This window comes from Amblyomma mixtum, chromosome 5, assembly GCF_055824585.1.
Source record: "Amblyomma mixtum isolate Tamu chromosome 5, ASM5582458v1, whole genome shotgun sequence".
Lineage (NCBI taxonomy): Eukaryota > Metazoa > Arthropoda > Arachnida > Ixodida > Ixodidae > Amblyomma > Amblyomma mixtum.
Window position 1 is genome coordinate 4490409 of NC_143016.1, and position 15598 is coordinate 4506006.

Here is a 15598-nt window from a genome sequence, read left to right on the forward strand (position 1 = left end):
TGTGGAAGGTGTTGGCCACCTCCCCACAGAATGAGCAGCGGCCGTCAAAAGAAGGATTAAAGTGCTTGAGAACCGCCAGGCACAACAGGGTGTTTGTAAAGAGCCTGAGGAGAATTCGTTCGCCAGCTTTACCCAGTCCTTTCATAGGAACTGGGTATCGCCGGTGTTCGGCACGATAGTGTTCAGTAATGTCTTTAAAAGAAAGAAGAGGGCTGTGATCTGGGTTAAGGTTCTCCCAAGGGACCCCTGGTGCCCGGTGAGTGAGTGCGCGGGCTGCCTCATGGGCGGCTTCGTTACCTGGCATGCCTTTGTGGCCGGGGACCCATATGATTGAGCGATGAGTTGGATCGCCGTCGCGAGTACTGCGGTGTAAAATTTGGTGAGCGAGTGGAGTGATCCAACCGAACTCAGTTACGACAGGCTCCGCGAGAATCTTTGAGAATGAATTTAGAGTCGGGATGGGAGGCTGCGAGGGCGATCGCCACCTCCTCCGCATGCGTTGAGTTGGGCGCTCTGAACGAGAGGCCGTCCACCTGGTTTCCCTCGTGTATGACTGCAGCCGTGTACCATACCATTCCCCCCTGGATCGGTAGGGGCATGTAATGTCGACGTACAAGACGTGTTTCTTTGAGCCATAGTGGCGGTGCATGGCATCCGCCCGCGCCTGGCACCGGCCATTATGGTCCTCCTTGTTCATCTTAGACGGAAGTGGCGAACGTAGAGGGCGCTTCTCCACAGTTCGGGCACTCGAACCCGTTCCATGGTATGGTTATGGTGATCATGTCTGATATGTAACCGGCCCAAGAGGCGGCGACCGGACACGGTCTGGGCGAGACGCGTGTATTGGTTAACGAGATGCGCCTCGCGAAGTTCTCGATAGGTGTTCACCACCCCCAACGCGAGGAATCGCGCGTTGGAAGTGGAGATCGGGAAGTCGAGGGCTCTCTTGAAAATTTTGCGGAATACAACCTCCAAGTGATCTTCGTCATGTTTCCGTAAGCGGAGGTAAGGAGTCGAGTACAGTACTCGACTAGTTACGAAGGCATGCGCGAGCCGCATCGCATCCTTACTTCGCAACCCTCCTCGCTTGTAGGAAACGCGGCGAACCATTCGGCCCACCTGGTTGCCGACTTTGCGGAGTTTGGCAAGAGTTGTGTCTGCCTTACGATGTTGATTAATGAAGAGACCGAGTATTCGTAGCTCCTTCGCTTCACGGATGGGGCCGCTTGCGAGAGAATGTGACGCTGCACGTGTGCAATGGCGTCCGCAGAACTTTTCCAGGGGGGGGGGGGGGGGGGGGGGCAGTAGGTTAGCACCAAAAAGGAACTAGTGCATAAATGATATCCGTAATTCCAGGAGGGTAATCGCGTTTTTGAAAATTCTAAGAACTGATATGGTTATCACTAACGGCCGGCTACAAATCTCTAATTGCAATCAGGTGGCCGATCCCGCAGTGCGGGTAAGCGCCATTTGTTAGGACATCAACTCGCGTTTGCTCCCTGACCCATTCTGCTTACGTTCCTTCCATTTTCCTTTCCACAGCTGGCGGCGCAGTCCTCGACATAATTTCAGCCGTGTTCGTTAATCTCCAAGTTTCTCGTGGGCGAGCTCTGGCAAGGTGCAACTATTATATACTTTCCTGTTGTGTAATGCAAGGTTATGCAGGCTACTGCTGCAGACCATCCAAGAAGTTGCTGCCGTTAGTGTCGCCCACTAGCAACGCATTTCTGAGTTGGCACTGGTCGAATGGAGTTTGCTGCTTGCCGAGCTACTGGCGTTGCGTTAGATTCCGTGTCGCGCCGCACCACCAGCCAGGCTAAGAAAGTGGCTTGCTGTCGGTAACAAGTGAACAGTGCAGAGCTTTGGACATGTGTGTGTGATCGTTGGTAATGCTGTCTCAGCACGACGTTATGCAAGTTACCGACAAGACGTCTTTGCTCATCCCTTGCCCATGCATTAAATCGCGCTGGGCCATACGCTCAGGCCGAAGGCCATAACAGCTATGACAGGATGCGGTAAAAGCAGCTGGTGAGCGCAGCGTCAGCCCTAATGTTGGGTGACACAGAGAATGAGGGGGAGCCGATGGCTACATTTGCCACTCATAAACCGAGGCGGCGCGTTGCTGTGCCAGTGTCCGAAAGACAGTGCTGTTTAGCAATGTCAGCATTCTTGGAAGAATCAGGGCTACAGAACAACGCGAACGTGTAGATGCCTATTACATCAAAATGTACGGCAGTGAATGCATTAGCGCCCCGTTGCTCTGCCTGTCGAAAAAGAATTCGGTTTTTTAGACGGCAGGCAATAGATGCCCAAATGTAGCGGGGGGGGGGGGGGGGGGGGGCGGCATAGAATTGATAGGGTGAATGGGATAAGGCAGTTTGCGGGAATAGGGCGACCACGGCCAGCACAGGACCGGGTTAAGCTGGAGACGGTATACTGTCTGCAGCATGGACGTGTAGCTGACAGTGACGAATGTATTCGTACTGGATTAAGGCGCTCGACATATCCAGTGAAAGACTGCGTTAGACAGGGAGTGTCCAGTTGACTGAGCGGTGAAGGTCGCGTCGCAGTTGGATTTGCTGACAGCCGAGGCGCGGGCGGCCGTGGTTCAGCTATAGCTTTCAAGAAGTTTGGTTTAGAAGAACTTTTTGTTGGGCTAGATGGTGCATGTTGTAAGAAAAGAACTGTAGCGCAACCAGACGTACACAAGAGAGTCCTGTGTGGTCCTCTTTTGTGTACGTCTTGGTTGCGCTACAGTTCTTTTCTGACTTTCAAGAAGTGTTGTAGTTCAGTTGCAATTAGCCTATATGGCACGGAGGACAAGATGCTGCAAAAATAGATATCTTCGAGCAACGAGGACTTATGCGGATGCAGAAAGGAACACCACTTAAGGGCTCTCTACAAATTTAGCGCTGTTTTCGCGAACATACAGAGCGCACTAGAATTGGTCGACTGGCACCAAACGGCCACTATCGCCGCCTCGTCCACCGGGTACCTCCGTCGAGAGGCCAATGTTATGTCGGGATAAAATTGGGAGATGCGGCGGCACGCAACGTGCGGGCCCTCTCGCTGTCTTCTGGTGCGCTCACTAGAGAAGAGAATGCCAATCCGCAGGTCGTCCCGCGTACACAGCGCAGACGGGTATGCCCACACTCACTGCGCGACGGCCGCAGTGAGTGTGGCTAACGAAAGTTGACGCACGCTGCTGACCCTGAGAAGAGATGGCGAGTTGCATGCAAGGTACGCTAAGTGCTGCTGAAGGAGCACATTAACCGATCGCAAAAGAAATAATCGCCGTGGCTAGAAGGACGGCTAGGGTGGTAGGCTTTAATTGGTACCACATTCCTAACGACCAAATAATGTACGCGGGCAGATAGACGCTTAACGCCGTTTTCTGCTCTCCAAAGTCGGAGCAACCAGAATCTACAGCGTGACATGCAGCGTTTCAAAATGACGAGAAGCGCGGGACCACATCACACCGCTGGCGGCATGCGCGCCGGATGTGGTGAGTATACCTGCAGTGGTACCACGCGGCCATGGACAGTGCTGTTTGGTTGTGCGGGTGCGTGCATGTTTATTGGCGTGATGCTGCAGGGATGGTGGTCGCTCAGAGGTCGGTGCGGGGCCGCGTCTTGACGTAGATGATGAGTACGACTGCCATGGCGAAGGTGACGATGACCGGCACCACGACGGAGAACATCTTCTCCTGGATCTCGCTCATGTCCTTGCGGCGCTCCTGCTTGGCCCGCTGCGACAGCCGGGGCTTGTTCTTGTTGCGGCTCCCCATTCCTGCACAGACGGGGGCAGCGTGTGGGACGAGGACGTGTGCGAGTGCCGCCGCTTGGCGCAGTGTACTCACGCTGCTGCCGCTACTGCGACGACCCGCTCCGCTTTTGCGCCCAGTCACTCGGTCGACGACGTCGTCACGTGGTTCGCGATTGGCGCGGCCGCTAAGGAGCCGCGTTTCTCCGCAGAATGGACGCGCAAGAAACATGCGATAAGCTATTCTGCGGGGGAGGATGCGTGGAGCGTCGTCTTCTTCGTTTATGCAGAATGACCGTGCACGTGCACGCGCACGCCATCTGGACCACGCGGCACGAAAAGGCACAGAGTAGAAAGGGAAGAGGACGTGATTGTTCTTTTTCTCTCTTGCGCCCCTCCCCCGGATTTTTTTTTAGCAACGTTCGGGGCAAGACCTACTGAAGTACAGACCTGCGCAGATGGCACTGCTCCAGCGCGCATGTTCTAGTTCGTGCCTTTTGCCGCTAGGATAGAAACATTACTGGCAGTGTGGCGCTAATATAAATACCTGTTGTTGAGAAAATAGCCTCCTTCATTATCTTGTTTCAAACAAGGCAGTTTTATCGTTTACCCACGTAATCATTATCATCCATTTATCAACGCTAGACATGCTGGTGCCGACGAAAAGAAAGCGGCCAAAAAGGAAAACGCTTTTTATACTCTTCTAGGACGGAAAAAGTCGCTATATTATGGCTATTTTCACTGCTGATGTTAAGTTAGCGGAGAAAAACAAAATAAACTTATTAAATAGCATGCACGAAATGGCAGACGGTGATGATGATCATAGCGGACGAACAGGGCAACCGAGCGCCCTCAGCGGCCTAAAAGCTAGCGATAGTTGACGCACGCTGCTCCAGTAGACTCCGCCATCTGTGCAGGACTCTAGTTCAGTAGGTCTCGGTTCGGGGCTGCTGGATGTAGGGAGAGCGTGAGGGAACATCAACTATTTCCTGTTCAGTTGTTCCCGCAGCCCAGCGTTCAATATGGCGGCGCCCTTCGACCGCCTTATTTAGGAAAAGCTGGCAGACAGAGGGCTGCAATTGCAGCCGCTCGAGCCAAGAGCAGGAGCGTGTAGGACCGCATTCTTGTATTTCACACGAACTCGACGAATGCGAGTCGAATCGAGGGAAAGACCGGGTGGAAGCTTTGAACGAGAGAGGAAGGCGAGTCGCATTTTCGCATAACCAGCTCTGTCCTTCGAACAATCGATTCGACCTGCACTCGACATCGTGTAAACGCCCTGACTGCCGTTCTGCGGCAAGCGAAACGCACAGTCATACGTTAAAGCTCTGACGGTGCGTCAGTAATACTACTTTTTAAGGCAAACTGCATATTATCTAAATATATACGGTCGCCAGCGAGTCATTATGACCTTAAAGGAGTACAGACATCTAATTTTGGTGGTGTGTTTTATTCTCTACAATGGTGCAGAAGACACTACTACGCATTAATCACCATGTGGTATTCGCATACGACCGCTAAATAATTCATAAATGAATTTTTCTGTCACACTGTTTCGGTTTCAACAGCCGAACGTGACGTCAAACAGTGGCTGTACGTCACATGAGGCATAGAAAAACGCCGATAAAATCGCTGCTTTATCATTTGAATTCAGTACAGTGCTGAAGCCAGCCTTCCACAAGAGCCGGAATGACAGTGAATGTAGAAGCAGCGATTATATCGCAGTTTTTTCATACCCGTGACCTCTAACCACACATAAACGTCACAGTCATCGGTCGGCCGTTGAAACCAAAACAGCACGAAAAAGAAATTCGATTATAAATAATTTAGCGGCCGTAGCGGTCGATTATAAATTATACATGGTGACATGTATTAATGCCTTTCGCCTTTCTTCGTAGACACCAGGAATTTATAGTGATTTGTGTTAACTGTTAGCTCCTAAATTATAACAGTTAACTTTTTAACGATTACAGTTCGGCGCTCAATTGGTTAAAATCTAAGATGTCTAGCTGGTTATTCTATATCAGTTTTTAGAATTTTGAAAACGCGATTACCCTCGGCGCTGTGGCTCGACAAATTTTGAGCATCCAGCATACCTTTCGTTACTCAGCGACGCACATGACACGTGACCAGCTCTGACGCACTGCGGTGCTCGCCGGTGATCACTGCTCCAGCTTACTAGTTAACATGATTCACCTATTTTACACTTACTACGGCGCAAAAGTCATCTTTATACCTCAACTTAATGTGCAAATAACGAAGGAATCAAAGAAAAAAATCGTTACCTGAAAATTCTGCTAGCTATACTTTATCCATATTCAAAAGTCCATGCGGAAATTTTGTTAGCGCCCCTAAAATTTGAGAAATCGGCATGTTGCCAAAGAGGAACAATGAGTATTTTGTCCCTTTTAAGCAGCTAGTCCGAGTTGTGAGAAAGACCAAATCGAAGGCCTCGAATCAACTCGAAGGCCCAGAGAGAGTGAACGAGAGACGGCGAGGTCAAGGCATTATTTGTTTTTCAAATTTGGTAATTTCAAAGTTCTCGTATGCAATTTTCTTCTCACTCTAGATATCTCAACGGACACTGCATCGCAAAAATTAAAAACCAAAATTCGCAATTTGAGAAAAAAAAAACAATGCCTTGACTTGTAGCAAGCCAGTAGGAACTCAATAAGTGTTCAATCATCCTTCTGCCACATTTTCTACACTCTGCAGCTTTTTCAAAAGATTCAGAGGGAAAATATATATTATAAAACAATTTTCTGGCGGTACAACAGTGAAGTCTTGTGAGAGTGGTCATTTTTAATATTTTTTTCCTCGCAGTGTATTCTTTCAATATTTTTTTCCTCGGAATTGCTATCACATGCCAATCTTTGTTCCTGGAAAAAATCACGCGTGTACTTGCTGAGTGAAAATCTTATATTTATATAACTTACAACTTATCTGTTAGTCATTCTGTTTTTCATTTCTGTGTGCCCCACCCCTTATGTAATACCCTCTAACGAGGGTCTTTAAGGTAATAAAGTGAAGTGAGGATTGAAATTATTCTTTATTGCCTCTCGTTGCGCATTAATATACCTCGATATTTTTTGTTCGTATTGCTTTGTTTATCTTTTCCCCCACCCTACTTGGACCTGTACAAGGTTCACAGCATTGAAAAAGAAAGAATTATTTCTAATGTGCTCAAAAAATTTCATGTCACTACATCAAGAAATAAAAAAATGCCAAAAGCCAAGTCCTTCCTGCAAAGCAGGAGTGACTCCCCGGGAGAAGCAGATCGTGGTGTCCAAAGGACGAAGGTGGGGGAGCACCATAAGGGGAGCACCATAACCACTCAGCGGTGGCTGAGTGGTTATGGTGCTCGGCTGCTGACCCGAAAGACGCGGGTTCGATCCTGGCCGCGGCGGTTGAATTTCTTTGGAGGAGAGATTCTAGAGGCCCGTGTACTGTGCGATGTCAGTGCACGTTAAAGAACCCCAGGTGGTCGAAATTTCCGGAGCCCTCCACTACGGCGTCTCTCATAGCCTTAGCCGCTTTGGGACGTTAAACCCCATAAACTAAACTAAACTAGCTATCGTTGATAGTCAATCAGAAAAAAAAAGTTACTACCATCATTCGTCTCGATATAAAAAAGGCAGCATGCTTATGCACACTTGATGTATCGTCTGTATCATAAGTTCAATACGCCGACCTCTTTACAAGCTTCATGTTTTCTTTTATTCCAGCGGTCTACAAAGAAAAAATAAATTATGGCGTAGTTCCGTCCCTGTGTGGAAAATTCCATGAGGCAGCTACAACGCTTTAAGTCATAAATAATAAAAAAATGAACTGCGTATGCAGCACAAGGTGCACGTGCGGCTACAACAGCGTGTATGCTACGACACGGCTGCTAAATCGGGATCTACGTGGACGGCTGCCACGCGCCGTAGCGTGCATTTCCCGGTGAAGCAAGGATCCGGATATAAACGTCACTAGTCGTCGTGTCATTCCTCGCTGCGCCGCGGATTGGCTGAGGAACTCTGCTATATGATGGCAAAAAATCGGTCAGTGAGCGACCGCCGCAAACAGATCGCTGGCGACTTAGTTCGAAGTTCTCCCAATGTGACGAATCGGCTTAAACATCATCGCGCGAGCTACGCTACTCGCAGGTGTGATTGGGCCTTCATAGAGTGAATCAAGACAACGAAGCAGGGATCATATCGCAGCTTTTAAAAGTGCGCCTGACATGACCCCAAACCCACTTGCGACATCTGTCGTTTGGCTGCTGAGAAAGGAATTGGAACGACATGAGAGAAGAAATTCAAATGTAAATTGTTTACAGGGAGCAGGCGAGTACGGTGCTTACTAACGTCAGAGTCCTTCAATGCTAACTTATTGCGTTTAATTAAAAAGAGAGGAAACACTGAAAACTGTGCGTCCCGACTATTTTAAGGTAGGGATAAGTTAAAAGCAATCGACGGCATACACCATGCCATGTATGCCGACGACATCACCATCTGGGTCAACACAGGCTCGCTCGGAGAGAAAGAAGAGAAATTACAAAAGGCAGCCACCTGCGTAGAGAACTACGTCAGAGAAAGAGGGCTAGCATGCTCCACCGAGAAATCAGAGCTCCTAAGAGTTTGGAGAGGAAAACAAAATCGCACAGTCCCCACTAGCGACGACTTAAAGTTGAACGTCTACCTCGACGGGAAGTCGATACCGGAAAAAACACTCATCAGAATCTTGGGGATGTGGATACAGTCAAACCAACGCTGCACTCACACTCTCGCCCTACTCAAAGCATCCACTCTACAAGTGGCCCGCATGATCACGCGCATCTCACACAGACGTCATGGCATGCGAGAGGAGGACACACTTAAGTTGGTCAGAAGCCTGGTAGTCAGCCGAGTGACATACAGCCTCCCCTACTATAATCCCATCAAGAGTGAGGTACAACAGGCGGACGTGATTCTACGCAAAGCCTACAAAACCGCACTCCACCTTCCTCACAGCACTTCAACTGAAAAGCTCCTAGCCCTAGGACTACACAACACTTTCGATGAATTGAGAGAGGCACAACTAGTCTCCCAACTGCGCAGACTACAACAGACCCCATCTGGCAGGGAGCTCCTAAAGAAACTGGGCCGCGCCGATCAAATTCAAGAAATACAGAGGACAGAAACAATTCCGGACGAATATCGCAACACATTAAAGTAACGCCAATACCCCGGAACATGGATCCCAACCTACACAAAGCACGCAGAGAGGCAAGGGCTGAATACCTACAAAAGACATTAGCACCCCAAGAAACGACGGTATACGTGGACGCAGCCACATACACCAGAACAGCGGGGCAGCACAACAGCAATGCGGTAACAACGGTGATTGACTCAACCCTACGCGAGATCACCAGCGCATCACTACAAGACTGTACGATAGTCGAGGCTGAGGAAGCGGCCGTCGCTCTAGCGGCAGCGGAGGGCTATCGGTCTAAACGGTCTCTAAAAATCCTTACAGACTCACAAACAGCATGCCGCAACTACCTACGCGGCAGAATAGGGCACAGAGCGCTCCGCATACTCCGCTCTGGGGGCCACATAACACAACGACAAACAAACGAAGAACCAATCAGGCATACGATAGTATGGACGCCGGGACATACGGGAGTAACAGGGAACCAAGAGGCGGACAGGATAGCTCGAGGGTACACTTATTACCGAGCATCCAACGTAGGCGACCTCGAGGGGAACGAACCTGTACCCCAAGATTATTCGGCGATTCTAAATTATTACAAGGGCTGCAGGAAGCGGTATCCACCACCGGACAACTCCCTTAGCAGAGAGGACTCTGTCGCGTGGAGACAGCTACAGACGGGCTCCTACCCGAACCTACACGTACTCAACAAAATATATCCAACACAATACAATGACAAATGCCCTTGGTGCCAAGAACCCCCCACGCTGTACCACATAACGTGGGCATGCCAGAGGATAAGCGTGGTACCAGTGATAACAAGCCCGAGTGCGGAGCAATGGGAGGGAGTGCTCTCCAGCGATCGTCGGGTCGACCAAGAAGGTCTGATTCGGCGAGCAAAACTGGCAGCAGCATCCAGCGGAGCCCTGGACTAAGGGCAACCGACCTTTGAGCAAGATGGACGAAGCCATCTCAAAACCGCCGAACACAATCCGAATCTAGAGCTAATAAAGTTTTCACTCACTCACTCAACTGCTTTGGGGTCGCTCCTCAGACTCCCGCGGGCGAGTGTCGAGAAACTGTCACTGCGAGTTGTCGGCTGCTCTGATGGCTCAACGGTCGCCGAACGCGGGGATATGCATTGCAGGATCAGTGTCATCTGTTCACAGCGCGCGGCATGGTGAGAGAGTGAGACACTCGTGTCGCTCGTATTCCCCGCGGTCGGAAGGTGTCAAAGACGTTTCGCACGGTCAATAACGCGAAAAGGAACCAATTAACAAAATCATGTTCCGAGGTTTGTCGACAGCAAAGTAGTATTTGATTTTGCTCTCTCTTGGTAAGTTCTTTATACATCGGCTGAACGGGATGACGTTTAAATGGCCAACTGCGGAAGCATCGGACAGCAGTCAGGAATATGATGGTTTCCGAAGGTGTTCCACCACATGTGCTTTATAAGATGCGTCAACTCTGTCCTGACTTCCTCGACGGAGCTTGTCTCCCGCACCTGAGGATCTACAAACTGCGCTGGCCGACATATCCTGCTCGAACAGAGGCGGTGAACCTCGATTAAAACCGTCTGCATCAGACAAACCAGGACATTAGATATGATGCGCGGAAAGTCATTGCTGCGCTTCTTTCTTTTAGCCCGAAAAAAGTAAATGTGCGTTCAATACGCAACGTAAACCACCGCGCTGTTCTGAGCATTAGGTCGCGGGTTCGACTAATGACGTGGCAGACCGGAGGACGAGAGACCATCGCTTAAAAAAAAAAAATAGAGAAGAGAAAGGGGCAATAAGTGACCGCAGGTGGACGGCAGAGTGCGCGATACGGTCCGACGGCGCTTACCGAATAGAACTGGAGCGAAGCAGAGCGATGTGTCAGTCACCAAAGTTCTCTCCACAACACACGCGTGGCACGCAGTGAGCGCGCGCAGCTGCAGGTCCCACCTCGCTGGCCACTTTCGCGCAGATGCGACGTGGCGCAGCTGGCTGATTGCCGTCAAACGACGCTGGAAGCGCTCTTGCGAATAACGAGCCCGTCCGGAGCGCCCGCAGACCGCATGCGAGTTCGAAGTGTGGCGAATGTGGCGACTTCTAGAGGAGCAGTGCAAACGACGCGACAGTTACACGGAGTGGTCGGTAACACGCTGTCTGTTACGGCCGAAAACTGCGCAGACGACGGCCGCAGCACACGCCGCCTGCGCCGCCACTTAACGAAGCCAGCTGTGCTGTTCGTCACTCACAAAGCGGGCGTCATTGAGGCCGCGAGTTTGGTGGGTTCGGAGCGCATCACGTTGTCGTGCGCGTCCGTCGGTCAACGCCACTGGACCGGAGGCCAGCCTGCGGTCACGTCAGTTCTCTTTTTGCTTTCGCCGACAGTAGTGCGCAGCAATTCTGCTGTGCGCAGGGATTCCGAAAGTCGCCCAGTTTAGGTCATTGAGCCGCACTTCCCTCCGGAAATTAACGGCGAGCGTCTATCAAATACGCCAGACTGAACTCCAGCTCCGTTATGCAACCTCTTCAAGATGTATCATGGACAATATTTCGATGTCGCTGGAGCACGTATACCCCCAAGGTACGTCTCATGTACAATTAACATGAACGATTGGTATGCGTTATGAACACATATGCGATGCACGCGCGTCACAGTCGCTCAATTGGTATCGGTTGCGAGTTAAGTGCCGTTTCATTGCTGGTCTCCATATTTTTGGCAAGCTAGTTACTCGACTATGTAAAGACTTATGCATAAGTCTGATACAGAGCATCTTACAAATTGAAATGGAAACATATACACGCTATTACACTGTTGCAGGTAGCCCCTGAAAACGTTATTTGGGACAAAGGAACAATGAGGAGAAATTAAGCCAAACGACAAAGAGGCTCCTTTCACTGAAAACGCAGTTTTATGAGAGCAAAAAGGGGAAAAAAATACATGTATCGCCGCCACCTGCCGTTTTCGCAAGCAAACTGCGGTTATGTCATGACAGCGCTTCCCAATTCACTGTCATTCACTTGCAAACGGTGATCACGGAGACCTACTCGGCCCTGACGTCACGAGTTTGAAGGGAGTAGCGGGAAGAAAATGGTCCTTCAATCAATTTTCTCAGCATTCAATGCATCTTTTGCTGCCGAACAAACATAAACATCGCAAGAGCCATTGTAAAACAGCTCTTCCTCAGTCTACCTTTTCTTTGATTTTGCTGATGTGGCAGCTGACTTTTTGTTTGTTTTTTTGTGGCATTTTGACTTTGTGAAAATTTTGACTTAAGCGCGTGTAATAGAAAACAGACGCGTGAAATTTTTTCCTCATCCCAGTTTTTGTGCAGCTGATGGTATTCACTGTATTTTCATTGCCTTTCAGTTTTTCGTTCTGTATGCTTTCTTGCTGTGTTTTGATGTGTTTCGAATGTGTTTCGATCAGTCAATTTATGTGAAAGTGTAACTGAACATGTGTTCAGAATTTTCTGTTGGCTATATGCTGCTGCCTTGTACGGGCATCAGGCAGCCTCAAGCTGCCAATGGCAGCTTTTTTGCCTCATGACCCCCAACGAGTCGTTGGAAATAAAGTATTGAATTGAATTGAATAAGAAGACTCAAAGAAAGATTTCCAGATACACTATTTGTAACCTGTCAGGCAAGCTTTCACAAGACCTCAAAAGCGAGCTGATCATTCACAATACATTTTTAAAATCTCGAGCTTCTACGCCTCGGGGCGACCAGCGATGCCGTGCCGTAAGGAAAAGGATAAAGGAGGAATTGAGAGAACATAAGGAAGAGGTGCCGTATAGTGGAGGTCTCCGGAATAATTTCGACCACCTGGGGATCTTTAACGTGCACTGACATCGCACAGCACAAGAGCTCCTTTTGCGTTTCGCCTCCATCGTAACGCGGCCAGGTTTGAACCCGAGAACTCTGGCTCAGTAGCCGAGCTCCTAACCACTGAGCCAGCACATCAAAGTCCCGATTGCGGTTCATCGAAGGCAGCGGCGAAGGCTGGGCGGACCTGTTGAAACAGTACGTCTCTCAGGGTCTGTTGCCAACTGGCTGGCCAGGAGGTACACATCTCTTGCATTGCCGTGACGTGCGAGCAGATTCGATCATATGTTGTGCCTGAAGACGGCGCCACATGCGTCGCGCGTAGTAGGGAGGCATTCTGTGTGGAGCCGCCTCCTCCACCCTTCCATCGAGCGAGCGGGGCCGAAAAGTCGATACCATCGTGCAGCTTCTATGGTCTTCAGTTTCGCGCGATGTGCCAGTCGCACCACAAAGTGATGGAGTTGCAACCCTTTCAGAACTCCGTGGCACGGACTGAATAGCCGATGTATACCGTGGGGGCTTCCAGCAGGGCCCGCAGCAGGCTCGCGGTGACACGCTGGACGCTGGCGGATCGCAACGCATGATTGCAGAGGGGTTTCACGCGCTGCAAACTGAGACCTGCGGGAGCACTGCCGAAATTGTGCAGCTCAAGCGTGCTTGACGGGCTAATTGGCCGAGCTTGCGACCCATTGTGGCTGGAAAGTGAAGCAACAGCGTCTGTAGAGCGAGAAAACAGCGTGTGTAGAGCGAGAATTATGCTCCAGTTCGACGCGTCGATCGGCCGGTTCATGGGCACCGAGGCTTACGAGCTTGGGAATGTCGAACCCCCTCGGCACTGAGGGGCGCTACAAAGGGCGTTCCATGCGCTGGCGGCCTCGTCGTGCACGTGCGGACACATATGTCCGCATCCTGGGACTCGGGCTGGACAAGGGCCTACTCCGACGCCATGCCGGCCCCACGTTGGGCGCCAATTACGCAACGCGCGCCCAGCCAGCTCTAGCTGCTTTATCAGACGCGTACCTTCCTCACTCCGCGGCAGTTTTGTTGACTTACCGGCACGGAGCCGCTAGGAAGGCTCCAACCTGAAGCGGTCGACGAGGTTTATTGTGCATACAAGCAACGGGCGGCTGCCAGATGAGCTCCCTCAGCAAGGGAGAGAAGGGCTCTCACAGGAATATGCATCGGATAGGGTCACAGCAAAACTTCCAGCGACTATAGCGCAATTTCTTTCATGCTTCAATGCAAGAGCGCGAAGGTGTGCGTGTTGCTTGGGAAGCGTGAGACGTCACCGGCTCAAGATGGCAGCCCCCAGATGACGCGTGCGAACAGGGTTTCCAAGGGGATGCACCCACTCATAATTAGGCCAGTTCGGTGGACCATGCACCTTGCGCATGGAGTTGGGAAAGGTTCGGTCCGGCTTCCACTAAATCTTTAGTCGAGCAATACGAGAGTGATGAATAAGTGTTCACAATTCCCTTTGGCTGCTACTGCTAGCAGAGTCTTCCATTTGAAATTTCCACTACGCCCGGGTACTTTCAACTAAGCTTTCATGTCAAGACTGATGGAAAAGATCCTTGGAGTCATATGTACGATGGGTCGACATACTATAGTCTTAATTGACTCATAGGACAGTTCGGTGGACCATGCACCTTTTACAAGCACCTTTGCGCATGGAGTTGGGAAAGGTTCGGCCCGGCTTCCACTAAATCTTAAGCCGAGCAATACAAGAGTGATGAATTAATGTTTACAACTCCCTTTGGCTGTTACTGCAAGCAGAGTCTTCCATTTGGAATTGCCACAACGCCCGAGTACTTTCTCAATTAAGCTTTCATATCAAGACTGATGGAAAGATCCCTAGAGTCACAAATGTATGATGGGTCGATATACTATAGTCATCGGTACAGACCACCAGCATGACCAGCGTCCGGTCTTCGTTGCCCGTTCGAATCAAGCTGGGGGTCCCTCGAAATGAAAAGCGAGAGTTCCGCATGTCTCAAGTTCCTGGGAGCCGCTGTGGCTGTGCTTGGAAGCCCGCGCGTCCAAACAAGGCGATGTGCTTTCGACGCATCGTCATAAAAACTCAACTTGTACCACTCGCTCACCGAGCGGCAAGTCGTGCCTCCTGATCGTCGATGGCCGTTCTCGGCAACGTGTTCGTCTTCGATTTCGCCGAAAAGCGCATCAGATAGCAATACCGACGGTTTTTAAAAACCATCTTTGGCGAGTGTATGTTTGATTTAACCACTACGCTTCCCCCTCGCCAGACAGGATTCTGTCGAACCCTTGACTACAATACCGAGAAAAGTAGCGAGAGCGCCTTTTCGAGAGCAATAGTAGCGTCAAGCTTTCCGTGCACCCGAAGCGAACTTGGCGACCGAGCAGAGAGTCGCGGCGACAAATTTCCTACTTAGAACCTCGTCGCCCTGGCCGCTTGAGCCGCCGCGAACACGTGAAACATGCAGGTTTTTGCGCCGCGGCGACAGATATCGCACGTTTCCGCTTGCAAGTGAAATAGGCTTCAGCATCTGGCATCGGTGGCGCTGCGAACGTTGAAGGAGTCTGCCGCACTTTCACAGTACGAAACGAAGGCCTTTACGACATCATGAAGTCGCGCGATTTTAATGGCATTTCGTCGTGACGATGTATGGAATCCGCGCGGTGCGCAAGTTCGTAGACACCGGGGAGGAGTTCGACTGCTCTGCCGCTGCTACGTTATGTATTGATCGGTATTTGTGGCTCGGAGCTTCTGTTGGTCGACGAATGCTCTATTCATTTTTTTCCCCCGGAGTTTGGGACGAACCTGCACGATTCATTAACCAATGTGCGAGTAAATACGGCATAGCGCG

General features: G+C 50.5%; 1 protein-coding gene across 2 annotated transcripts; it reads right to left on the reverse strand.

Annotated features, from left to right (window-relative positions):
* Positions 1 to 3549: 3549 nt before the first annotated feature.
* On the reverse strand, positions 3550 to 11163 carry LOC149341193 (single-pass membrane and coiled-coil domain-containing protein 4 homolog). Of its 2 annotated transcripts, none has more exons than XM_089543117.1 (2): positions 10783 to 11163; positions 3550 to 3789 (listed from the first exon to the last, which is right to left on the reverse strand). In XM_089543117.1, exon 2 carries the CDS (start codon positions 3785 to 3787, stop codon positions 3608 to 3610), a length of 180 nt encoding a protein of 59 aa, XP_089399243.1. In that variant the 5' UTR covers positions 3788 to 3789; positions 10783 to 11163; the 3' UTR covers positions 3550 to 3607. The 2 variants fall into 2 exon arrangements, with proteins under 2 accessions (XP_089399243.1, XP_089399244.1); XM_089543118.1 differs by lacking the exon at positions 10783 to 11163 and adding an exon at positions 3860 to 6674.
* Between the last annotated feature and the right edge of the window lie 4435 nt (positions 11164 to 15598).

Bases quoted from the DNA above. Each gene is read 5' to 3' on its own strand.
- LOC149341193 (XM_089543117.1), bottom strand. From the start codon at position 3,787: ATGGGGAGCCGCAACAAGAACAAGCCCCGGCTGTCGCAGCGGGCCAAG.